Raw genomic sequence first — 23,423 nt, 5'->3', positions numbered from 1 at the left:
GATTCCTCAGCACCACATAAACAGAAAAGGCCAGAAGTGTTGCTGTGGCTCAAGTGGTAGAGTGCTAGACTTGAGCTAAAGAGCAGAAGGACAATGGCCAGGCCCAGAGTTCAAGCCCCACGACTGACCCAAAAAAAAAAAAAAAAAAAACTGCAAGTAATATTAACTTTTGAAACTGAGGCTATAGCAAAATAATTTAACAGTAATGCAGCTTTGGTTGGCAATATCTGATACTATTAATAGAAGTTAATATCATCAAAGGTACATTTGACTTTATTATCAATACTTTCTGAAAGTATACTTTTTTTTTTTTTTTTTTTGCTAGGGATTGAACCCAGGCCTATGCTATAGTTTTTGCCCAGCAAGAACTCTACCACTGAGCTACTAAGCTACGTACTCAGCTCTGAAATTACACTTTTTGTGTGTGTGAGTCTTGGGGCTTGAATTAAGGGTCTGGGTACTGTCTCTCTGAGCTTCTTTTGTTCAAGGCTAGTATCCTACCACTTGAGCCACAGCCCCATTTCTATCTTTTTCAGTAGTCTTTTAATGGAGATAAAGAGTCTTACAGTCTTTCTTCCTTGGATGGCTTTGAACCATAATCCTCGGATCTCAGCCTCTTGAGTAGCTAGGATTATGCCATGGGTGCCTGGCTGAGATTAGACATAACAAATAACTTTCAATTGTCACACTGGTACTTAACATCCTTTAGCATATGTTGTACAATTAATATCAAGCCTATGGAATATGCATTCTTATTTTAACTAGCCTCAGACTGAAACTATCTCCCTCACCAGGACAAACTGCACCTGCACTAAACATGTACTGACATTTTCCCCTAAGTAACATAGCAGAACAAGTACTTCTGCAGCATTACACAAATTTGGTATTGTAAGTAATTCAGAGATGATTTAAAGTATAGACAAATATGTCCATAGGTTGTATGCAAACACTAGGACATTTCATATAAGCAACCTGATCATCTGCAGATTTTGGCTTGCCTCATACACAATGATTTTAGATAGACAGATAGACAGACAGACAAGACAGATACGATAGCTAGGATGGATGGATAGATAGACAGACAGACAGAGACAGACAGACCAGATACTGTCTTTTTCAACACTTTATCTCCTCCACTGCTATATCTCTAATGCTGAAACACTGTTTGGCATATGGTAGGTGTTCAAATGGTCTCATCGGCACCCAGTTCCTCACTAATAGACCTACCATCAATCAGTTTCTTCAGGGACCCAAGGGTGTTGACTCATACCAAAGGCTTTTGAGGTCACACACGGGGGTTTTAAACTTTATTTAACCGTAAAAATTCAAATCCAGTTGAAGCCTTTCATTTAGCACATGTCCTTCTGGAAATATATGAAATATGTACCTTGGATTCTGCTCTGAGACTTGGTAAGGCCTGGCTCTACTAAAACAGTCTCTAGTTCCACTCATGGCCTTATACACATCAGGTTCGTCACCTCTGCAATGTGCTTCAGTATTATTCCACCATACCTAATCTTCCACTCCACAGCTTAATGGTTACCTCCACCGAGAAGTCTGCCCTCCAATACCTCACGGACTGCTTTCAGCATCCTTCCTCCATAGCAGTTGCCACATGTCACAATGATTCACACCTAATTATCTATCCCCTTCACTAGATGCTATAGTCTGCAAGGGTTGAGGCCGCCCGTCTGGGTAGCAGAGATCTCTCTTCCTTTACAGCCTTTCCTTTGCACAAGCAGTTGCACATAAATGTTTACACAATAGACTGAATAAATCAACTAGTCACTCAAAATGTTAAGCCTAACAAAAAACAGGAACAATAAAAAGAGGAAAAGGAGCATTCTGAGACCAGACAGGTCCACATTTTGGGAATATAGCAACAATTGGGGGAGGGAGGGGCTCTTATTTAAAAACATCTTTTTTACTGTCCATGGTCTTTCTAACCAAGGATATAAAAATCATATTGGGGCTTTTTGCTTCCTAGTGCCTTGGAGCTCTGTTCCTAAAAATGGCCCCACGCAGAGGTAGAAAGGCTGCTCACCCAGGAGATGGTCAGACTAGATGGGCAATTCAAGAGACCTTCCAAACTGATGTAGTATGCAGTAGAGACAAGAAGTACACAGAAGATAAGAGATTTGGACTCCTGACTCCTCTGCTTACCAGCTAAATACCCTAAATAACTTAAATGTACCTGAGCCTCAGTTTCTTCCTCTGTAAAAGGAGAACGATAAAGCCTATCTTGCTAGGCATTATGAAGACAGAATGCAAAAGTCAATAACAAAGTACTCTGCAAACAATAGGGTGCTGTACAAACATGAGTTACAGGAAGCAGAAGGACAGCACCCAGCCTTCAACCAAAGGACCATGTGCCCTTTCCAGAAACAACAGGAAGTACAAGATGGTAAAAAGTAATCCTTCTGTTGTTATTTTAATGACCCCACAGGTATGGGTTTTAACCCACTAGTGATAATGTTCTTTCAAAGTTCCCAATCTCTGAAGAAGGGCAGTCCAGGCAGTCTATCCCTCTGGTCTCAGCAATTTCACTGTAACTTCCCCAGGCGCCAACCTACTTTACACCTATTTGCCTTATTTCTTATTTCCTCCCTAGCCTTGAAGCGGCTCTATATTTTTTTCTTCCTCTTTCTTTTGGGTAGGGTGCCAGTCCTAGGTCTTGAGCTGAGGGCCTCATACTCTTACTTATGGCTTTCACTGAAAAGGCTGACATTCTAACAACTGAGTAGCATCTCCCCTTTTGTCTTTTTCCTAGTTAATTGGAGGTAAGAGCATGACTGAGCTGGCTTCAAACCAGCTCTGAGATTATACTACTCTGTGTTAGGGGGGTAGGGGTGGGAAGGTGTCCTGGAATTCAGCGCCTAGCACAACCTGTCCCTGAGCTTTGGTCAAGGCTAGAGTTCTACAAGTTGATCAAATTTCACTTTCAGCTTTTTTAGTTGTTTTTTATTGGAGATAAAGTGGAATACAAAACTGAGAGAGAGAGAGAGAGAGAGAGAGAGAGTGCCAGGTGCTGGTGGTTCACCCTGTAATCCTAGCCACTCAGGAGGCTGAGATCTGAGGATCACGGTTCAAAGTCAGCTCAGGCAGGAAAGTCTGTGAGACTCTCATCTCCAATAAACAACCAGAAAACTGGAAGTGGCACTGTGGCTCAAGTATAAGTGCCTAGGCCCAGAGTTTAAGCCCCATGACTGGGGAAAACAAAACAAAACAAAACAAAAAACAGAGTATATGGGAAGATGTGACATTGTCCAAAAAGAAATGTATTCTTTACCTGACTTACATAACTGTAACCCCTATGTACACCACCTTTATAATAACATAAAAAATTTAAAAAAATAAAGATAGAATAAAAGAAAGGGAGAGAGAGAGGGAAGGGGAGGGGAGGGAAGGGGGAGAGAGGAAGGAAGAGGAGAGGACAGGAGGGGAGGGGAGGGGAGGGAGAAGGAAAGTCTTACAGATTTTCTTTAGACCTCAGCCTTCTGAGTAGCCACTGGCACTCAGCACAGCTCTATTTTTCTACCAGCTATTAAGAGTTCACAATTCTTACATGCGCATGTCAGTGACCACCACATAGTTTCCTGTCTCTACTCCTATGATGGCTGATTGAGTTCTGCCAAAGGCATCTTCCTACTACCCACTCACAGGGGCTTTCTCCACAAGTGGAGCACAGTTCTTCACTATGGAGGTCACTTCCAATGCATACTATCTTGGTTATTTACAACAGACTTCAAGCATGTCCATGATACTTTCTCCTGATAACAGAGTAACAGCAAAGCTGGTGACACACAATGAGCCTCAGATTTACATGCTTTGGGTAGCTTCTGAAATGGGAAGAGTACAGAGATAGGAGTATGGAAAGGAGCTGGTGAGGATCCCAAAGACTAACTCATGATTCCTTCAATTTCTGCCTGGGGCTCACCCACACACACAGATGCAGCACTCACACTTGCAGCCAAAGAGTGGGTGTGAAGAAAGGGTACAGGCTCATGGGGTGGGAAAGAAAGGAGGATCGCATATGTATGGGCAATGATGAGACGATGGGTACAAGATGGGTAGGGAGAGAAGGGAAAGAAGTAAATGACAAATAAGAGTCCAGATGCCAGTGTTACTGGTATTTATGATATTACCATGCGTTGCATTCTATGTTCAGCTGTCCAAGTACCACTTCATTATTTCTCCCAAAAAAGATAACTTGCTATTTTGAAAAAAAAATAAAAAACAACAACAACAACAACAACAAAAACAACAAACCCAGACTTGGAAAAGCAGTATAGAATAATAGTTGTTTGGGCTTTGGAGATTAAAAGACTGGAATTTCAATCTTTTTTTTTTTGAAAGGGGGCAGTTTATTGGGACTTTTGAACTGAGGACCTTACGTTGATAGTTAGGGGGCTATACTGTTTAAGCCATGTGCTAAGCCATTTTTGTGTTGGTTATTTTCAAGATAGGTCTTGATTTCCAATCAGGCCAAATGGACTTTGACCCTCCTATTTGTGCTTTCCATATCTCTAGGATGACAAGCATAAGCTACCACATCCACCCACTGTGCTTTCCTGTAGCTGGGATGACAAGTGTGTGCCACAACATCCAGCCTTTGGTTGAGGTGGAGTCTGGAAGTCTGAAGAACTTTTATTTGCCTTGGTTGGCCTGTAATTTTGACGCCCAGGCAGCTAGTATTACAAGCTTAAGCCACCATGCTGGGCTTGAGTTTTAATCTTTAATCCATCAGATATTAACTATGCGGCTTTTGGAAAGTCACTTAAACACTTACTTCATCTATCAGATAGTACCTACCCCTATAGGGTTTCTGTGAGGATAAAATGTGATGAGAGGGGCTGGGAGGTGGCTCAGTGGTAGAATGCTTGCCTCCCATGCATGAGGCCCTGGATTCGATTCCTCAGTACCTAATAAGCAGAAAGAGCCAGAGTGGTCTGTGGCTCAAGTGGTAGAGCACTAGCCTTGAGCTGAAGAGCTGAGGAACAGCACCCAGGCCCAGAGTTCAGGCCCCACAACAGACCAAAAACATAAATAAATAAAGTGATGAGATATCTCAATACCTTTGCACAATACCATCCTCATGGCAAGGCTCAATAAATGATACCTATGGTTAAATTTTATTTGATACAGAGCCTACAAAGGGTCTTCCCTCTAGGTCTGAGCATCAATAAACATGTAGGTCTAATGTTTGACATACATCAAAAAGGAAAGGGTAAGGGGATGCTTGGCTATTCCAAGTCTGTTTTCACACAGGTTACCTGTCAGGAATGAGGGAAAAGGATGAAAGACTGAAGAGCAAGAAGGTGAAAGAGGATGGGAAGCAAATCCTGAGTCAAGACACACCTCTCTTGATACACTCACCGAATCTGGGTCTCGCTGCTGTTCGAGAAAAGCTGAAAATTCCACCAGGCGAAGCTTGGTTGTGCCAATGGAACGGCCCTGCCAGGCAGGGACTGAGGGAGCTGGGGCTGACGCAGGCTCAAACCCTGAAAAAACAATCATCACCTTTAGAGTTGTCCATTTGTCTCCCAACAGAACTCAGGCCAGTAATGGGTTAGGGCTCTAAAAAGGGATGACCTAGAAGGAGAAGTCAAGATCCCTTTTCCACTACCTTCCAGGGGTGGAATCAGACAGGCAGGGGTAACATTCGGGCCAAGGATCCCAGAGAGAGGGACCAGCTGAACAAGTAAAATGTATAAGCTCCTAGTGAAGCCAACTTGAACTAAGGTTAAAACTGTGGTAAGAGGACAGCTAATCCTGGACAAAGGAGTCCAGACTAAGAATGGCTAAGGAGTTTGAGGGAATGTCTCCAAAAACGTTTTGTGAGACCTAGGCATGCCCTGCAATGCTTTCTTAAAATGGTCAGTAACATTACAGAATATTCCCTTAGGATGCCCCATAATATTGGAACAGAGGGCAACATGTAATTCAGTTTGGGGTAAATCTGGTGAACAATGGTTCTTATGCAGTACCCTGAGCAGTTTACTCGAGAATCTGGTGGGAGGGAAATAGGAGAATTTGCTTGACTAGGCATTTTCTACTCTGGACTTCCAGGTAAGCTGTCCTTTACAGAAAGGATACACAGAATTGAAATCTCTAAAAGGGTGAGTAAAACCATTAATTTGTTGCTAAGACTTGAATTGCTCAATTCAGCCTGCATATGAGAAGTAGGAAACCGCAACAACTTCCCCTTCTGAGTATGTCCACTGTCTTAAGTGAAAGTGATTAGGCTTCCTATTCCTTTACAAACCCATCTGAAGACTCAGAAGGTGAGTGAAGGGACTCTGGACCTCGCAGGGACCTGGGCCCCACATGAGCTCCAAGCTAGGTTCTTTTCCTCAGGAAGGAATGGGAAAAGGGCAGTTATTATTCTATATGACAGAAGAAATGTACAGTTGTGGTAAAGATAAGCATCACCCCATTCTGGAAACCAGTTGGGGTGGGGGGAGTGGGAGGCTACTCAGTCCCAAGAGGAGAACTAGGAAGACTCACCTGGAATGGGGGCTGTGACCGCTGGCTGAATAGGGTAGGCCTGCTGCACAAAGGGCTTGACACTGGAGACAAATGGGTGAGAAGTGTTTATACAGCTCGGCCTCTCTCTAAGGCAACTCTCCCCCCTTGTCCTGTATGGTTCCCTGCCTACAGGGGACAGTACATCCCTGGCAAGGCCTTGGCAACACAGAGGTGGCCGCTCTCTCCATTAGTGAGGCCAGCAGGCTGCCTTGGATCCACAAGGCCTCATGACAGTTCAATGGGACTGGACATACTGTGACAGCTGCCTCTGTCCCCACAGAGAAGAAGGTCAGCAATTATCATGTCCAGGCAAGGTTTGGGACATGCTTCAGACTCTCCTTTTCTCGGTCAAACACTCCAACTTCTGCTTTATCCTCAAAATGTCTTGAACTCCACTGTACTAAGCTTCTTTGCTCCAAGGCATCTGTAGGATTTTCCATCAGCCACTCATAGCCCAGAGAGTCCAAATAGAAAAGTCTTATAGAACCACTTCTTCTGCCTTCTCAGGCAAGGAAGAACCCAAGCTCTGCCCTGTTTCCTGTTCCCAGCTGGATGACTACTACTATTGAAAGTGGGAACAAGGTGCTCACACATCACACCTGGATCAGAGACGTCTGTCCCTTTGCAACTCCCAGCCTTTAAAGGAAGATGGGGGAAGCTTATATCTTTATTTCTCTACTAGTCCTTGAGACAAACAGACACAGGGAAAACTTGCCCCAGTATGGGATTTGACCAAGCCTCCCACTTTGTCAGTACCCCATCCCTGACTTACTCTTGTGAGGATCCTGGCTGCCCTGTTTGTATCATTCCAGGCCAAAACTGGAAGGCAAAAGACAAAGCACAATTTAGGATGTATACACACTTCAAGTCCTGCTGAAGGATAGGCAAATTCCCTTCACCCACCAGCTGTAGCATCACCTACCCCAAGTATAGACATGGTCACCACTGTGCACAAAAGTAACTGTGACTAAGAAACCTAGGACTTCTTTAGCTCCTAAAAATAATGAGCATAAGAGACTAAGCAGTAGCTCTTCAGAGTTCTAACCATACCTATCACAGCCAGTGCACTGCAGAGGCTCAACAGGACTTCACAGGCCTGCTTTACCCCTGCACAGACCCATACTTCTCTCCCTCTCTCCATTCTCAAGGGCTCTCTGTGTAATATTCCACTTCCACAATTTGCAGCATTCAAGTACATCCCTAGGAATGTGCAAGGCCCAGAAAAGGAGTGGACAAAGCTCAGAACAAGAAAGCCAAGAGTTTGGAGAAGCAACACAGGTACCTTCTTTGCTATGTCCCTGGGGCATTTGGCACCTAGCCAAAAAAGGAAACAGCCTTTGGAGTCTGAAGGACTTGGAACTGTGCTGACATCACTATCCATGTGACTTGGATAAAAGCTGCCCACACTGATGCTTTGTCACTAAAGTAGCCTCAATGTTCTCATCTGTAATGGCATAACACCAAACTATTCAAGAAGCGTTAAGGATTAAATGAGATGATAATATAATGCTTCTCAGCTCCTGGTAGGGGGCTAAATGAATATACCAACAGAGTATTTTGGTCCTTTGGAGGTTAGTTGTAATCAAATGACCCTAAGACATAGGAACAGAGACCAAGGGCCAGGAAAAAGACAAAGAGAACTAAAGACATAGGTCATAACCTCCATAATCTAAGGGCATTAGAATGTCATACTTAATTCCATGTCTTTACAAATTGATTCCTTTTGCCCTCTTTTTCCTCTTCCTCTCTTTCTTCCATTCCCTCAAACTCTAGGCTCTGGAACCTTCCATTCTTTCTTTTATCACTTTGCAGCCAGCATCAATTCAATACTATGTGATCTCTGTCCTTTTGTACAACCGACCCAGCTAATAAGAAGTGCCAGGTGAAAGGCTCGAGGCATGACCATATCAAATCTTCTTTATCCCTAGTGGTCATCACTCCTGATGTATGGCCTGACTTACCCCTGGTGCCCCAGGAAAGGTGGGGCGTGGGATCCCAGGCAGCCCCAGCTTGTTGTGAATGGCAGTGGCAGAGACGATCTGGGCTGATGACATGGCTGCCATGTGTTGCAGGGCCTTGTCCTTTGCAGTCTGATCCTTGAAGATGACAGTGACACACTGACTTAATACAGAATGCATGGCACCCAGACAGGTTAAACAGGCACAGCCACGAGCACATGGACTAAAATACAGAGCCACAACAGGGGCCAGAAAAGCAAACATGCACAGATAAATAAACACAGCCAGGAGGCAAAAACAGCCTTCTAGAACTCTTCACTAAGAATACCCAGTGGCAGGGTTTTTGTTTTTAAAATCTTAAATCCATTTTTCAATAGAACAGAAAGCCTCTGAGAAGAATAGACAATGTGTGTGTGTGTGTGCGTGCGTGCGTGTGTGTGCGCGCGCGCGCGCGTGTGCATGCATGTGTATAATATTTCAGTTTCCAGAAGATTTTTCCAATTACTTAACACAGTAGGGGCAGAAAAGGACTTGCCTTCAGGTGTATAGATATGAGGAGGGAGAGGAAATATGAATGTGGGTTGGGTCAGAACAATCTACAGAGCACTTGGAGAGCCCTGTATATGTGCCTGCTGTTGGGGGCCACAGTCCAGGCTCTGCTGGGGTCAAGCCCTGGCAGTGACCTGCAGGGGGCAGCTCAGAAGCAGCAGGTGGGCAGGGGGTGGGCCAAGCAGCATGCTGGCAGGAGGCACATGCTTTCCCCAGAATCCCCATTTGGGTCTAAGGCTACAGGGCTTCTTAGGAAAGCCAAAGAAGTAGGGAACACTACAGGTGAGTGGTTTCCTCTTTTTCTAAATGGGGATCTTTTCTAGAAAAGCCAAGACTTATAACACAAAGCTAGCAAAAAAAAAAAAAAAAAAGTCTGCCAAGCACAGCTAAAATACAAGAATACTACTCAGTTTGGTGAAAATACTTACCATGCTTGTAACCTGAACACAATAACAAACAATTTGTTATAAAAGGGTTGTGTACAAAGGCAGGATTACTTTTCTTCTTCAATCAAATATATATATGCATACAAACACAATACAATTCGGTACAATAAAATGCATAGCATTTTTTTTCTTCCCACATTTTAGGAATGTATTATCCAAGACTATCTAGAAAGCTGATTATCAAGATGAATACCCAATAACTACCATAAACAGAAGCTTCCCCTCCTCAACAGCCCCTTTATCTGACTCTAGAACAGATGGAACAATGGTCAGACACCTCATGTAGCAGCCCTTGCTGGTATTAGCAGGGCTGCATGTTTGGAAAGCACAAAAAGGCCCCATGCAGAGAGAAGGTCTATAACCCAGGGCCCAGATGCCATCAAAATAGAACAAAATGATGGCAATACCAAAATATATGGAGTGACTTCTTCCTCAGCTGCCATTCAGAGTTCATGGTGAGGATAGTCAAAGGCAGCTGTAGCTAGGACACTCAGTGCCACCTGGGAGGCGGCGTCCATGTTTACAGACCTAACCAAAAGTGATCGATAATAAACATACTGAGGTGCCAAAGGCAAGGCCAAAAGGACTATAAGAAAACAAAAGCCCAATGAAAGAATCTGGAGGCTTCAAAGAAAAACCCAGAGTCTCTAGCAGAGTGGGTACCATTTTGACCTATAACACCATGAACACCATGTGTATTTTTCAAAAAGCTTGTGTTAACACTTGAGAATGATAGAGGGGAGGAAGAGAGGGACAGAGGGAGGCATAGAGGAGGTAGAAAAGAAGTAAGAAGATAAGAAGAGGGGAGTAGAGAGAATCTTCAGTCCTTGCCTACATTTTTGTTGTTTTTTGTCAGTCATGGGGCTTGAATTCAGGGCCTGGATGCTGTCCCTGAGCTCTTCAACCCAAGGCTAGCCCTCTACCACTTTGAGCCACAGTGCCACTTCTGGTTTTCTGGTAGTTAACTGGAGATAAGAATCTCACTGACTTTCCTGCCCCAGCTGGCTTTGAACCTCAATCCTCAGATTACATCCTCCTTAGTAGCTAGGATTGCAGACACGAGCCACCAGCGCCAGGCTTTGCCTACATTTTTATATCTTATTACATTCCCCTAGATGAAAACTTTAGAAAGAATGAGAATCTAATCTGGCTTTTCAGGGGTGCAGTGAATATCTGTCATGTTGTGCTTTAGCTGAATGACACCAAGAGGGCCCTGGAAGCTTGCAGGATTACTAGTCCCTGCTGCAATGGCCCCAGGTAACTCAAAGAGATGGTGTTATCTCCTTATCAGCTGGCATTCTTCCATGTAAGGCTCCAATGCTAACCTGTCAAATGCTCTAACCTCAAATCAACTTCCTCAGGTAACTTGGTTTTTGTTTTGTTTTTAATCTGAATCTGAATCTGAAACATTTCAGATAGATAGATGTGGGGAGCTAGAGGGTTCCCCGTCTGGAAGGAGATGGGTTTTTATGATAAACTGCCAGACAATATGCCCACAAACCCAAAACTGAACCCAGCCAGACATATACAGACACCAAAAATGACAAAATCCACAGATCCTGCAGCTTCACCCAGCCCCTGCCCCATCATCCCCTTAGAGAGAAACCTACAGATAGAAAATGTGTCTTGTAAATGTGCTTATTACCTTACTTATGTAACTGTAACATCTCTGTATATCACCTTGACAATAAAAAAAAGAAAAAGAGAAAAGGGAAAAAGAAAATGTGGCTTGTAGTCATATCTATTCAGCTCATGGATAAGAATAACTTGCTATCAACTCTAGTTCACTGATTTCTCTTTGGGTCAGTCACTTTGTACTATAGCCCCAAAGCCACTTAACCCCTAACAAGAGGCTATAAATGCTCACAAGACAATTTCTGAAACTGAGGTAATGGTGTAGGTATGACCACAGGCGCATTCCTAAGCATAGAACAAGCTTTACAAGTTTTCTGGTACCCAGGCAAAGAGAGCTTGGAAAGCAACTGATCATGCTGGTGTAAATGTTGAAGAAAATTTACAAAAGAGCCCTTGGGGCTGGCTCTAGTCCAGAAGGATGTGATGGGGCCTCTCTCACAGACTTGAGAGCTCTATATTTATGAAATGCTGATGACAGGCAATTCTCCTTGCCCAAGTACAAAATCTGTTTGGCACACTTGGGTGGGGCACACTTGTGAACCAAAGTCCAGATCCAAATGGAAATGAGTTTCCTAAATTTGTATAAACCATTTTTTATTAGGAGAGTCCTGAAACATTTCCCTCTTCTAGGTTTATTATAAGTTCTTCAACATGTTCACAAAATTTTTTAAAATTTTTTTGTTGAAAGAGAGAAAGCAGTATGGGAAAGGAAAAAGTAATAATCTTTGCTGTTTACATCATTCAACTTCTTACGTTCTTTTCCCCTGTTTATAACTTAGCCCTCTATTACCTAGGTACTCTACCAGGTACCTTAAAAGATGAAAAATCAAAAGCAAAAAAGCAAAGCAACTGCACCATGTACTCTAAGCCAGCCAAGGGGATACCTGCTGGGTAGGCAGGTGTGATGCCACACTTGGCCCTGACTTGGAGTGGGCAATACTACCTTTAAGCAAATCAGCTCACACTCCTTAATTTTTACCATTGCAAAATAAAGACGTGGAATTTATTCTCTAATATCATCCTATGAAGTAAGCAAGTTCTACTATAAATATAAACATCTTAATATGTATAGCTAGAATTTTTTTTTAATCTTGCTGGAGGAATTTGGCTTAGTGATAGAGTACTTGCCTAGCAAGCATGAAGTCCTGGGTTCTATTCCTCAGGACCACATAAACAGAAAAGGCAGATAGTGGCACTGTGGTTCAAGAGTGCTTGCCTTGAGGAAAAGCAGCTCAGAGGCAATGCCCAGGCTATGAGTTCAAACCCCAGGACTAGCAAAAAACAAAAAACAAACCAAACAAACAAACAAACAAAAAAAACCCTGCTAGTAAGAAGATAGCAGGATGTTAAATTCTGGATACCTCTTGGCTGCCTGTCTTGATGAGTAAAGCCAAATGTGGAATAAAACTTTTAGCTCAAGTAGTGATTCTTTGTGCACTTGACCTATCTATTTGAGAATAGGCAATTTTCTGCAAATGGACTAAAATATCTATACTAGTGATTTCCTATCTTTTGCAGAGGGGCTACTCTATTCATTTAACTTTATAACATCACCCCTTCATCTATGTGAAAATTAAAAAGATTAAGTTTTTTTTGTTGTTGTTTTGTTTAAAACCTAAAGTAACCCTGGAGATAGATAATAAGCACCATCAGGGCTCTGGAAATCAGGATGGAGAGGCTGGCCACAAACCCATTTATAGTGAGTTGCTAGTTTGGAAGGGTGCCGAGCTCAGAGATTTCAATGGATAGATGTCTCAATTGTCATTTTCAGCCCAGAGTTGCATGCCTGCCTTTGGAAAAATTATTACTGTAAGTGTGAGGCCTGGTAAATAGCCTCCCTGTGTCACTCAGGTCTAATATCCTGGCCTTTTACAGGTTCTACACTATTCTTGCCTCTGATCTCATACTAGAAATGAGACGACTAATCTATTCAATAAGTGAAGTACATATAAAAATGTATGCTACAGGGCTGGGAGGTTGACTCAGTGGTAGAGTGCTTGCCTTGCATGCATGAGGCCCTGGGTTCGATTCCTCAGCACCACATAAGCAAAAAGAAAAAAGCCGGAAGTGGCGCTGTGGCTCAAGTGGTAGAGCGCTAGCCTTGAGCTGAAGAACTGAGGGACAGCACCCAGGCCCAGAGTTCAGGCCCCATGACCGGACCCAAAAACAAAATTAAAAAAAAAAAAATGTGTGCTACATTTGTATACTTGGTTAGTTTTATTTTAATTCTACTTATACCTATCAACATTTCTGGGATGTCGATATTTACAAAAATGAGCATATTATTTTTGTTTTGAATTATTTGAGTTAACTTCAGAATGCCTTAGATTACAGGAAATTCTCTTTCTTTTCTCCCTCCATCCTTACCTCCCTCCTTCCTCTCTCTGTACATACAAGCACAAGAAAAAACTAGCTTGGACAAGTTCACATTGCCTCTTCCTTATTGATTTGAAATCTCTCAACTCCTAAGATTACAAAGAATGATACCACAAAAAGATGATTTGGGGCTGAGGAAAGAACGGGCAAGCCTGCTGTTCCCAACTGAACACTAAGGAGCCCATGACCTGCAAAGAGGAACTATAGACTGCTTATAGGGAGGGAAGAGATGGATGCTAAAGAACAAAACCCCAACTACCTGAGCAGAATTGGGAAAAGCACTGGGCCTGTGGTATGTTTAATCATCCACCATCCAATTTCAGGTACAACATACTATCACTATAGCTCATGGCTCCTGCCACACGGTCCAGCAATCTGTGTCACGCATAAACTCCTCAGCCCCAAATTGTTATTGTTACTAAGTAAACAGCCTTTCATATTTCATGAAGCAGAGCAAAGCTGCTGTAAAGCTGTTCCTCTGACTGCCTTTTCTTTAAGAAATAGATATAATACATATGGGGTCAGGGTACAATCACAAAGGCATATGGCTGGAGTGGGAATGGGAGTGGGCTTGTAACACTCCAGGAGATCTATGGATCAGACTCTGAATGTTACCCAGGTCTTAATGAGGTAGGACAGACAGATGAGGAGACAAGGAAATTATATTACTGGAAAATATCTGAAGAGCCAGACTCAGAACTTAAACCTAGGAAGTAAACTGAAAAAGCAGATAAGCATCCCTCCCACCATACTTTTTTAATATTAAGTTATATGATTAGGAGACATAGGAGGGCTCTCTAAATCTGCCTTCTACTTTGAAATAGTAAAAATTTGGGGTTTCTTGACAACTGAGTAAAGAGACTGAAAAAATGCAGCCTCTATCTGGCAAAAGTCCTAAAGGTTTTGTGTGGCCCTCACCCATCTCACTCACCCCAAACCATTGTCTAAGGCAAGACCACATGTATTAGGCCCAACTCAGAAAGTAGAAAAACTACAGATAAAAACTACCAATTCAAGTCTTTAACTCCTATTTCCTGCATAGAGAGCAGGAAATTTTTTTTTCCTACTTCAACTTGTTATACTAAAATGAATTTGTGCTAAAACTTTCACCTAATGAGTGTCTCCTTCTCGCTATTTACCCTGAAATGCTTTTCTTGTATGGATCTCAGGGACCTGTGTTTTGTGGAAGCTGAGAGGCTGAGGGTCCCCTATCCATCTTCTGACGACATTATCCTTGTTTCTCCCCCTCTGATTCTCCACCTTTTGTTGTTTTGCAAAATAAATTCTCATGTTCTTTAGGCAATAGCCACAGACAACCTTTAAAGGTAATAGGTAAACGCCATGGGCTTGCATCTATAGTATATTATAGCTGCCATGTTAATGAACAGCATACTAAAACAACAACAACTAAAACAACAACTCATGAACTATCAGTTTAAAGATAGGACTCCAGGGCTGGGAAATTGGCTCAGTGGTAGAGTCCTTGCCTCCCATGCATGAGGTCCTGGGTTCAATTCCTCAGTATAACATAAGCAGAAAAGTAGTCGGAAGTGGCTTTGTGGCTCAAGTGGTAGGGTGGTAGCCTTGAGCTGAAGAGCTGAGGGACAGTGCCCAAGCCCAGAGTTCAGCCTCCACGACCGATCCAAAAAATAAAAAAATAAAAATAAATCTAATTTATTCATGAGGGAAAAAATGTAAAGAAAAAAATCTGAAAAAAAAAACCATGAACCCCAAACTCTTGAAATCTATTTAACTTTTTTCTCCAAATATACTTTTTTCAGCAATATAAAGGCATAGTACAAGGAAGGAAAGACAGCAATTTGCTTGAAAATCACTTCTTTAAGAAAAACAGAAAATAGTTCCTAAGAAGTAATTTTGCAGATGATGTTTCTGATCTTGCACTCTGTAGATCTGCATGACTTATGCAATTATAAGCATAGCCCTTGAGCAGATAAACACCACACAACTGCAGGATGGCTTTGGAGAAAGGATGGAGGGCACTTGAATTTTTTTTCTAGCCATGATCTCTAATTTGCTTATTAGTAGAGAAGGCAGGGGTAAATACAAAAGGGGGCTATTCTGGTCAGGCTATAGCTAATGTGGAGGAGAGAAGGCACATTCATACTTCTCCTGACTTGCTGCCTAATGAGTAGCAATTAATTCATCTTATTGTATTTCCAAATGCCAAAGACTCCATTCACATCAAAGAAAAAAAATTTCAAGGCTTTTTACCATTGTTAATGTACTGCACTATATTCAGTATTTTATAATTGTCAACACAGTTTCCTTTAGTTCTTATGTTGGCCCGGCATCATAAAGGAGTGCTGATGACTGGTAGGTGTGCCTTATGGAAGGCATCTTATGCTAGAGAGTAGGGTAATAGGCTAGTTTGGGGCCACAACTAGGTGTTTGGGAGGAGCAGCCCCTGACTTTAATCCCTTTTTCCTGGGTAGTGACAGCAGGAGCAGAAAATTACTTTCTTCTGAGAGGCCAAAGGAACCTCAGCTGGTAGCTGTCTGGACAGAATAAGCACTAGGCCTGTTGCTTGTCCTGTTTCCTTTCAACACAAAAGTAAGTGCTCAGTAGATGAGAACATTCACAGCACCTCAAGTCAGAGAGTGAATTCTCTGCCTTGAGTAGCACTCTGTGGGGAACTACACAGAGCTTGCCTTGGGCATCACGATCAGATTTGTGGTCCTTGGCGAACCACAAAAACATTCCAGCCTATTTATCTTCTTTTATAAAGCAAGGATACGAACAGCCCTGCTCAAGACTGCTTTCCACACTTGTCAGAGTACCCTCAGTCTTGCTGTCTGATGCACTAGTATGACAGACTTATCTACTTGGCATCCAAGCTTCATCATGCTCAGGACATGAAAAGCCATGGTTTTCACCATGTTATTCATAGATTAGCATTACTTTTTAAGGGCACTTTCATCATATTGATTATCAATTATCATATTGAAGGTAATTATTACTGGGATTTTTCTATTCCTCTGTTTCTATTGCCCACAGAAAGAAAATTCAAACGTGAACACAGTGGCTCACATGTGTAATCTCAGCTACTCAGGACATTAGGATTGTGGTAGAAGGCCAATTTAGGCAAAGTTAGTGAGAACCCACCTCAATCAATAGCTAGGCATATTGGTACATGCCTGTCATCCCAGTTATATGGGAAGCATAGACAGAAGGATGCCAATCTGGGCAAAAATTAGGAAACTCTATCCCAAAATAAACTGAAGCAAAATGGGCTGGGAGTATAGTCCAACTGCCAGTATACATCTAAACAAAGAACAAACAAAACAGAATGAGGAGGAGAGAGGGGAAGAGAGAAGGAAAAGGAGAAGATCCAAGCCTGGCTCAATTCTCAATAAAAGGTCAATGTTCAGGCTCATACTGTCTGACCTGCATTACTACACTGCTTGTATAAGGTCTAATCCTATCATACCTAAGCAAAAACATTTTCTCCAATCTGCATTTTAACTCAGTTAAACTGAAACTAAAGTAGTGAATATATCTTTGGAGGGAAAGGGTACATAATATGAGTAGAAAAAAGAATGTGAAAGCCAGGCGCCAGTGGCTCACACCTGTAATCCTAGCTACTCAGGAAGCTGAGATCTGCGGATCATGGTTCAAAGTCAGCCCTGACAGGAAAGGCCATGAGACTCTTATCTCCAATAAACCACTCAGAAAACTGGAAGTGGCTCAAGTGGTATGCTTGCCTTGAGCTGAAGAACAGCGCCCAGGCCCAGAGTTCAAGCCCGACAACCAACCAAAAAGAAAAAAAAAGGGGGGGGGAGGGGGGAGAGAATGTGAAGAGTTTGAGAAATGCCAGGAATGGCATTTCCCAGCCCCTTAATGCAACTAAGAGTCTTGCAGCTTCCACAAACCAAGGAGGTTACTGACCAGGTTCTCTGCCTTGTGCTCTACTAAGGGTCCACTCTTGAGTGATCATGGGACCACCAGAAGCAACATTGAAAAAGGAAAGGGTCAGGGGTGAGAGGGTTGTCAGTATCCCTGGAGTAGTCTCACTCTTGGACAGCCTCAGTAGTAACCCAAAGTGGGCCCAGAATGATGGATATTAGCAATGCCCCTGGGAAGTTCTTGAACTCAAAAGAATTAAATCAACAATTTTAACTTTAAGCTTTCTGCTTATTGGAAGCAATGGCAGATTGAAAAGAAAGGCCTGTACAGAAATCAAATCATGAAGGCCACCTGGGCAAGAATGAAGAAAATGCCCCAAGGGAATAAACATAACTTATAAATTAGTCATCAATGACCGGACCCAATCAGAGAAGCTCAGGTCTTTTTCTGCTCTGCTAGGATGAAGCACTATCAGCATGGGCAGGCTTATCTTCATTAATGTCTGGGGCCAGACAGGAACACATCTTTTGCCTAAGACAAACTGCCAACCTTAAGGGAGAATAAGAATTCCTCTTCTAGGTATTATCCTGTGTCTTGTACTCACTCAAACACACTCAAGTGTGAGCAGAATGGCTTGCTCTATCTCCAATATGAAGATGGGGGTAGGAGGTTGGAGGGAACTCTACTCTGCAAAGCTTGGCTGTGGCTTCCGTAAGCCCTTATCCATCAGCAAATAAAGTAATACCTTTCTGATGTTGATGGTGAAAGAAGGCCTTTGGGGAAGTGTCTTGATAAGCTCTCAGGACAACTGAACATGTGGAGAAAGAGACTCAAGAGCCAGAAACACTAAGGAGCTTTGAGTAGGAATGCCTACACAATGTGTGGAGAATTCTGCTGGGAAAATAAATCCTTGGAGCTTAGAAAGAGTGACTGAATTTGAATAATTAATGGTAAGTGAAATCATTCAAAGAAGAAAATAATTTAAACATTGCAAGCTAGGACTCAGACCATGCTGCTATCTAAATCAACAAGAGGTGCCAGTAAGGGACTTAACTAGGGGGAAGGAGAGATGGATGACAACAAATGAACCTAGTGGGTGACACTGCTGTAGATGTAGCTGATAACATAAAATTGGAGACAGCTCTAATTTAGTTATTTGTGGAATTTCTAGGTACATGTTATATAGACAAGAAGTCAGCTGCCTTCTGTAATTGCATGGACTCATCTTCTACTTTAAAATAGGAATTAGCAACAAAGTTGTGGGTCATTAAATCACACCTACCATGTAAAGAACAGTGAGTCATAAGGATTTTGTCTAAGCAGGAGCCACACCAATGACATTCTCATCACTGAGAAATGACTCTATCGAAGCTAAGGTTTCTTCTGGATTAGCAATAGACACTGTCATATTTCTGGTATATTCAATTTCCAATACCTTGGTACTCTGACCACCAATCCCCTTGTATTTCCTTCATCATCTTCAGAGGTTCTTAAGTGTTGACCATACCTTGATGTCACCTTCTACTTTCTGTCCTCAGTCACTGTTTCCTTCTATCATTACTCAGTAATTCTTTTCATCTTTTTTAAAAAATTTATTGTTGTAGTGCTATGGATCAAACCTAGGGCCTTTTATTTCATATGCTAGGTAAGTGCTTTACCACAGCGCTACCACTCCTCCCTACTTCAACAATATTTTTTTGCCTCAAGCTTCTATCTCTTCCATATGGTCATAGTCCATACCCAAGGTCATCCTAAATTGTCAGCTCAGACTATCTTCTTACACTGCTACAAACTGTAGAGAAAAGTCTCATACCGATGCCAATGGCTATAGCACAAACTCAGGATGACAATGAGCAAACATCACAACATTGAGGCAGAAATAAATTAAAAGCAGTTTCATTGGATTTGATTTTTTTTTTAGGGAAACAAAGAACAAGGATAGACTGCGGGTAAAAATAGGGAAGTTGAGTTAGGGGCAAGAAAGAATAGTAGAAGCAGTGAGAAAAATCAAGGGTAATGTTTCTTTTCCCTTTAAAAATCTTTTTTTTTGGGGGGGAGGGGGCACATACTCCTGGGGCATGAACTCAGGGCCTGGGCATTGTCCCTGTCCCTGAGCTTTTTTTTTTTTTTTGGTCGGTTGTGGGGCTTGAACTCTGTCTTGGCTTGGGCGCTATCCCTCAGCTCTTCAGCTCAAAGTGAGTGCTCTACCACTTGAGCCACAGCGCCACTTCTGGTTTTCTAGTGGTTTATTGAAAATAAGAGTCTTACGGACTTTCCTGCCCAGGCTGTCTTTGAACTAAGATCCTCAGATCTCAGCCTCCTGAATAGCTAGGATTACAGGCGTGAGTCATCGGCGCCCTGCCCTGAGCTTCTTTTGCTCAAGGATAGCACTCTACCTTAAGCTCTACTTAAGCTACAGCACCACTTTTTTTTTTTCTGTCCGTCCTGGGGCTTGAACTCTGGGCCTGGGCGCTGTCCCTCAGCTCTTCAGCTCAAGGCGAGCGCTCTACCACTTGAGCTACAGCGCCATTTCCGGTTTTCTGGTGGTTTATTGGAGATAGGAGTCTCACGGTCTCTCCTGCCGGGGCTGGCTTTGAACCGCAATCCTCAGATCTCAGCCTCCTGAGTAGCTAGGATTACTGGCATGAGCCACCAGCACCCGGCTACAGCACCACTTTCATCCTTTTCTGTTTATGTGGTACTGAGGAATCGTACCCAGGGCTTCATGCATGCTAGGCAAGCACTCTACCACTAAGTCACATTCCCAGGCACCTTTAAAAATCTTAAAAAGCATTAGGTCATCACAAAAATATTGACTATGGATAATTCAAACATATATATTTACAATGTTCTTGAAACAACAAAAATCTTTAGTTTTGATTATCATTACTTTAAAAAAAACTCAGCCTTCAATAAGCTAATTCTTTTTTTCAGTTGGTTGTGGGGCTTGAACTCAGGGCCTGGGTGCTGTCCCTGAACTTTTTCACTCAAGACTAGTGCTGTACTACTTTGAGACACAGTGCCACTTTTGTTATTCTGGTGATTAATTGGAGATGACAGTCTCATGGCCTTTCCTGACTGGGCTGGCTTTGAACTGTGATCTTCAGATCTCAGCCTCTTGAGTAGCTACAATTACAGGTGTGAGCCACTGGTACTCAACAAATAAACTAATTCTTAAGTGCTGTTATTGAAAAATTCTTATGTGCATTTTGCAGACTTGATAGGGATAGAACTTGCAAAAATACAACTTCTATTTTAAAAAAACAAAAAACACAACAATGCACAGAGAAGTCTGAGTAAACCAGAGCAAGGAACCACAGGCTGGCTGAAGTAAACAGAGGGGCTGTAGGCTCAGAGGCCAGCCCACAGTCCAGGTCCCTGCCACCAGCTTCCTACCTTCTTAGTTATTCTCTAAACCCAGCTTCAGAGATATTTCCAAATGATACATGTAAAGGACCTCTCTAGTCACTTCTCATTGCATGCCTCAGTGCTGCCCTTCAGGATGCCCCAAACACCATATCTCTATGGAAACCCACTGTCTGGCTTATGCTTGGTTCTAATGGTACCTGCTCCAGGAAGATTTCTTCTACATCTCAGCTCTCATAATTAATCACTCTTTTCCCTGACTGGCCTTTGTACACCCTGGTTTAATTTCTGCTACAGAACCCTAACTAAGGACAATCTATTGGAAAGTTAACAGAAAGGTTTAGTATTCCTGAAGAGCATAGACTGCATAACCAACTCTATATGCTGGACATCTACTAGGCCTTAGAATATACTGGACTCTCAATAAAATGTTAGTAGCATAAATTAAACAATCATTCCTGTGCCTTTAAAGTTCAAATCCAAATGTACATTTTACATACTTACTAGAATAATTTTCTTTATTAAAATTAAAATAAAATTAAAGTCCACACACTTGAGGAAATGGGAAATGTAGTCTAGCCTGCAAACCAGCACCCTGCAAACCTCTGCACATAGAGTTATCAAGAGTGACTTTTCAGCCAGGATGAGTCACCTGTAAATGTGACATGAGGAATGATCACTAGCTCTGTGTGCCTGTTTTCTCCAAAGGTACATAGAGAACAAGCTACAGGAGTTTTAAGTGAGACCCACAAGCTGTCCAGTGGGGGCTGGGAACCAATCAGAAAAAAAAGCTGTCATCCCTTCTTTTCCTTCTGCCTGAAGCAGGGTGGGTCCTCAAACTATTCTCAATGGAAAAGCTAAAAAGACTCTGTTAAGGATGTAAGAAGGTGAGCTTCAATCTGAACAGTTTTTACTCTTTCATATATTGACAATTTTAGTAAGATTCAATGTAAAAAATTATGTTTTTCTTTAAAAGCTGAAAAAATAGTAGCCTAAAGAATTCTGCCATACTCTTCCCAGGGAGAAAAGGAAAGGCTTAGAAACAAAGAAGCCACACTTGGCAGTAGCCCCTGCTCTGGCACCCCATGGGGGAAAAGGTAAATGCAAGCTGTCACAGGTCACCACAGGACCACAGACCTGAGTCCTTATCTTTGACTTCTGAATATGTGGAGATGTAGTGACCAACCTGGCAGAGGCAGAGCAAGGAAAGGCCTTGGGATGGTCAGTTATCTCCATAACCCCACTACATATATCTAAGTAGAGAAAGTACAGTATCTCATATTGTCTTGGATACTTTAAGCTATCCCCATTGTTCACCCAAAAAGCTACTCCTACTGGGATAATTTCAAGGTTTTGTGTAAGTTTATTTCATTAGTTAGTATGAAAGGTCAAGAAGACCAGGGCTATTGCTTTACTCTACAATGAACTCAGGGAAGGTACTCATTCCTGCCTCCTCACAAATGTGCTGTTAGATATCAGAGACTAGTAGGACAGCACAAGTAGGAAACTGGGGCCCAACTTTCCTACAGGATCCAGATTCCTGTGCCCATGTCCTGGTGATGACTGCTTAGAAGGGTAAAGATAAACATGAGGAGAATTGAAGGCAACAAGCTGTGGATATGACTTGTTCTTGGACTGTTTTTGTTGTTTTCTGCGGGTTAACAATGCAGCTGGGACTGCACCAATCCCAGGTTACCTATGACCATCACTATGGTGCCAGGGGTTCACATTCTGACTATGGACTCAAAGGTAAAATGTAGGTTATCAGTACAAGGGCTTCTTGATGAGCAACAGATTCTATACAGTATATAGGCATGAAGGCTTCAACTTAAAAATCCATCTCCCATCTCCACTAGATGAACCCCAACCTGAGAGAACAGTAGATTAAGGTCTAGAAAGGTCTGAGTTCAAATTCTCACTTTGACTCTTACTAGGTTTAATGACTTTCATCAAGTAAATTATACTCTTTGAACTATACCTTTAGGAGTTTTGTTCTTCAAAATCAGAATATAGACCCCACTTCATAGTGAGCTTAAATGTGAGAACATGCAGGAGGAAGCTACACATTGGAATAAAACCTCATTTTTCAGAAGCTTACTCTGCAGGGACCTGTCCTTGGGACTAACTCCTCCATGTTTCACTGTGGCTCTTCCCGCTTACACTCCAGCAAAGCCCTGTATTTCACATTCCCTCCTACATAGCCAGCTCTAGGATGGGATGTTAGCTGCTTAACTGCCGGCCGTGATAGCACTGTGCCCAGAATACTCAATCAATATTATCAGCTCATGGGAAAACAGAGGACTCCATTTTTCCAGGAATAATGTGGTAGGGAAGGAGGAAAGGAATTAACAAGATGGAGGTGGTTCTTGGAGCTTAAATGCTGAGCCAGATGCTATCCTACAGTCTCTCTTTCCATCTCCTCCTTGTGCTTGCACCAAAAATGAGCCAGGGTGAAACTTGGGGGGCAAGGGAGGGGAAGAGGGTGCAGTTTTCTTTTTTTGTTTTTAAGACACACATAAACATAGCTATGTTTGTCAGAATTCATGCAAATGCGTAATAAAGCAATGAAAGAAAATTCTTAAAATCACTAAGTGATCTTCCTGTGTCTCTCATGAGGCTCCTTGAACAACACAGTGTCATCACTTACAGGGCTTTCAGTCTAGGGCCACTTGCCCCAGTGGAGTCAACAGAATGCATACAG

General features: G+C 42.4%; 1 protein-coding gene across 7 annotated transcripts in view; it reads right to left on the bottom strand.

Moving 5' to 3' along the window:
• The window catches only part of LOC138825047 (transcriptional enhancer factor TEF-1), a 263,945-nt gene that overhangs the window by 48,084 nt on the left and 192,438 nt on the right, over window positions 1-23,423 (bottom strand). For 5 of the 7 annotated variants that reach the window (XM_070019409.1, XM_070019407.1, XM_070019408.1 and 2 more), the window contains 5 exons: window positions 9,464-9,475; window positions 8,490-8,624; window positions 7,301-7,347; window positions 6,508-6,569; window positions 5,377-5,501 (listed from right to left, as the gene is read on the bottom strand). In XM_070019409.1, coding sequence (XP_069875510.1) covers window positions 5,377-5,501; window positions 6,508-6,569; window positions 7,301-7,347; window positions 8,490-8,624; window positions 9,464-9,475 — 381 coding nt within the window. The remainder of the gene's footprint in view (window positions 1-5,376; window positions 5,502-6,507; window positions 6,570-7,300; window positions 7,348-8,489; window positions 8,625-9,463; window positions 9,476-23,423) is intronic. The other 2 variants (XM_070019403.1, XM_070019405.1) reach the window with 1 other exon arrangement.

The sequence above is a fragment of the Dipodomys merriami genome, unplaced genomic scaffold (assembly GCF_024711535.1).
Source record: "Dipodomys merriami isolate MVZ:Mamm:240054 unplaced genomic scaffold, mDipMer1.0.p SCAF_133, whole genome shotgun sequence".
Classification (NCBI taxonomy): domain Eukaryota; kingdom Metazoa; phylum Chordata; class Mammalia; order Rodentia; family Heteromyidae; genus Dipodomys; species Dipodomys merriami.
This window is presented reverse-complemented; position numbering and strand designations above follow the sequence as displayed.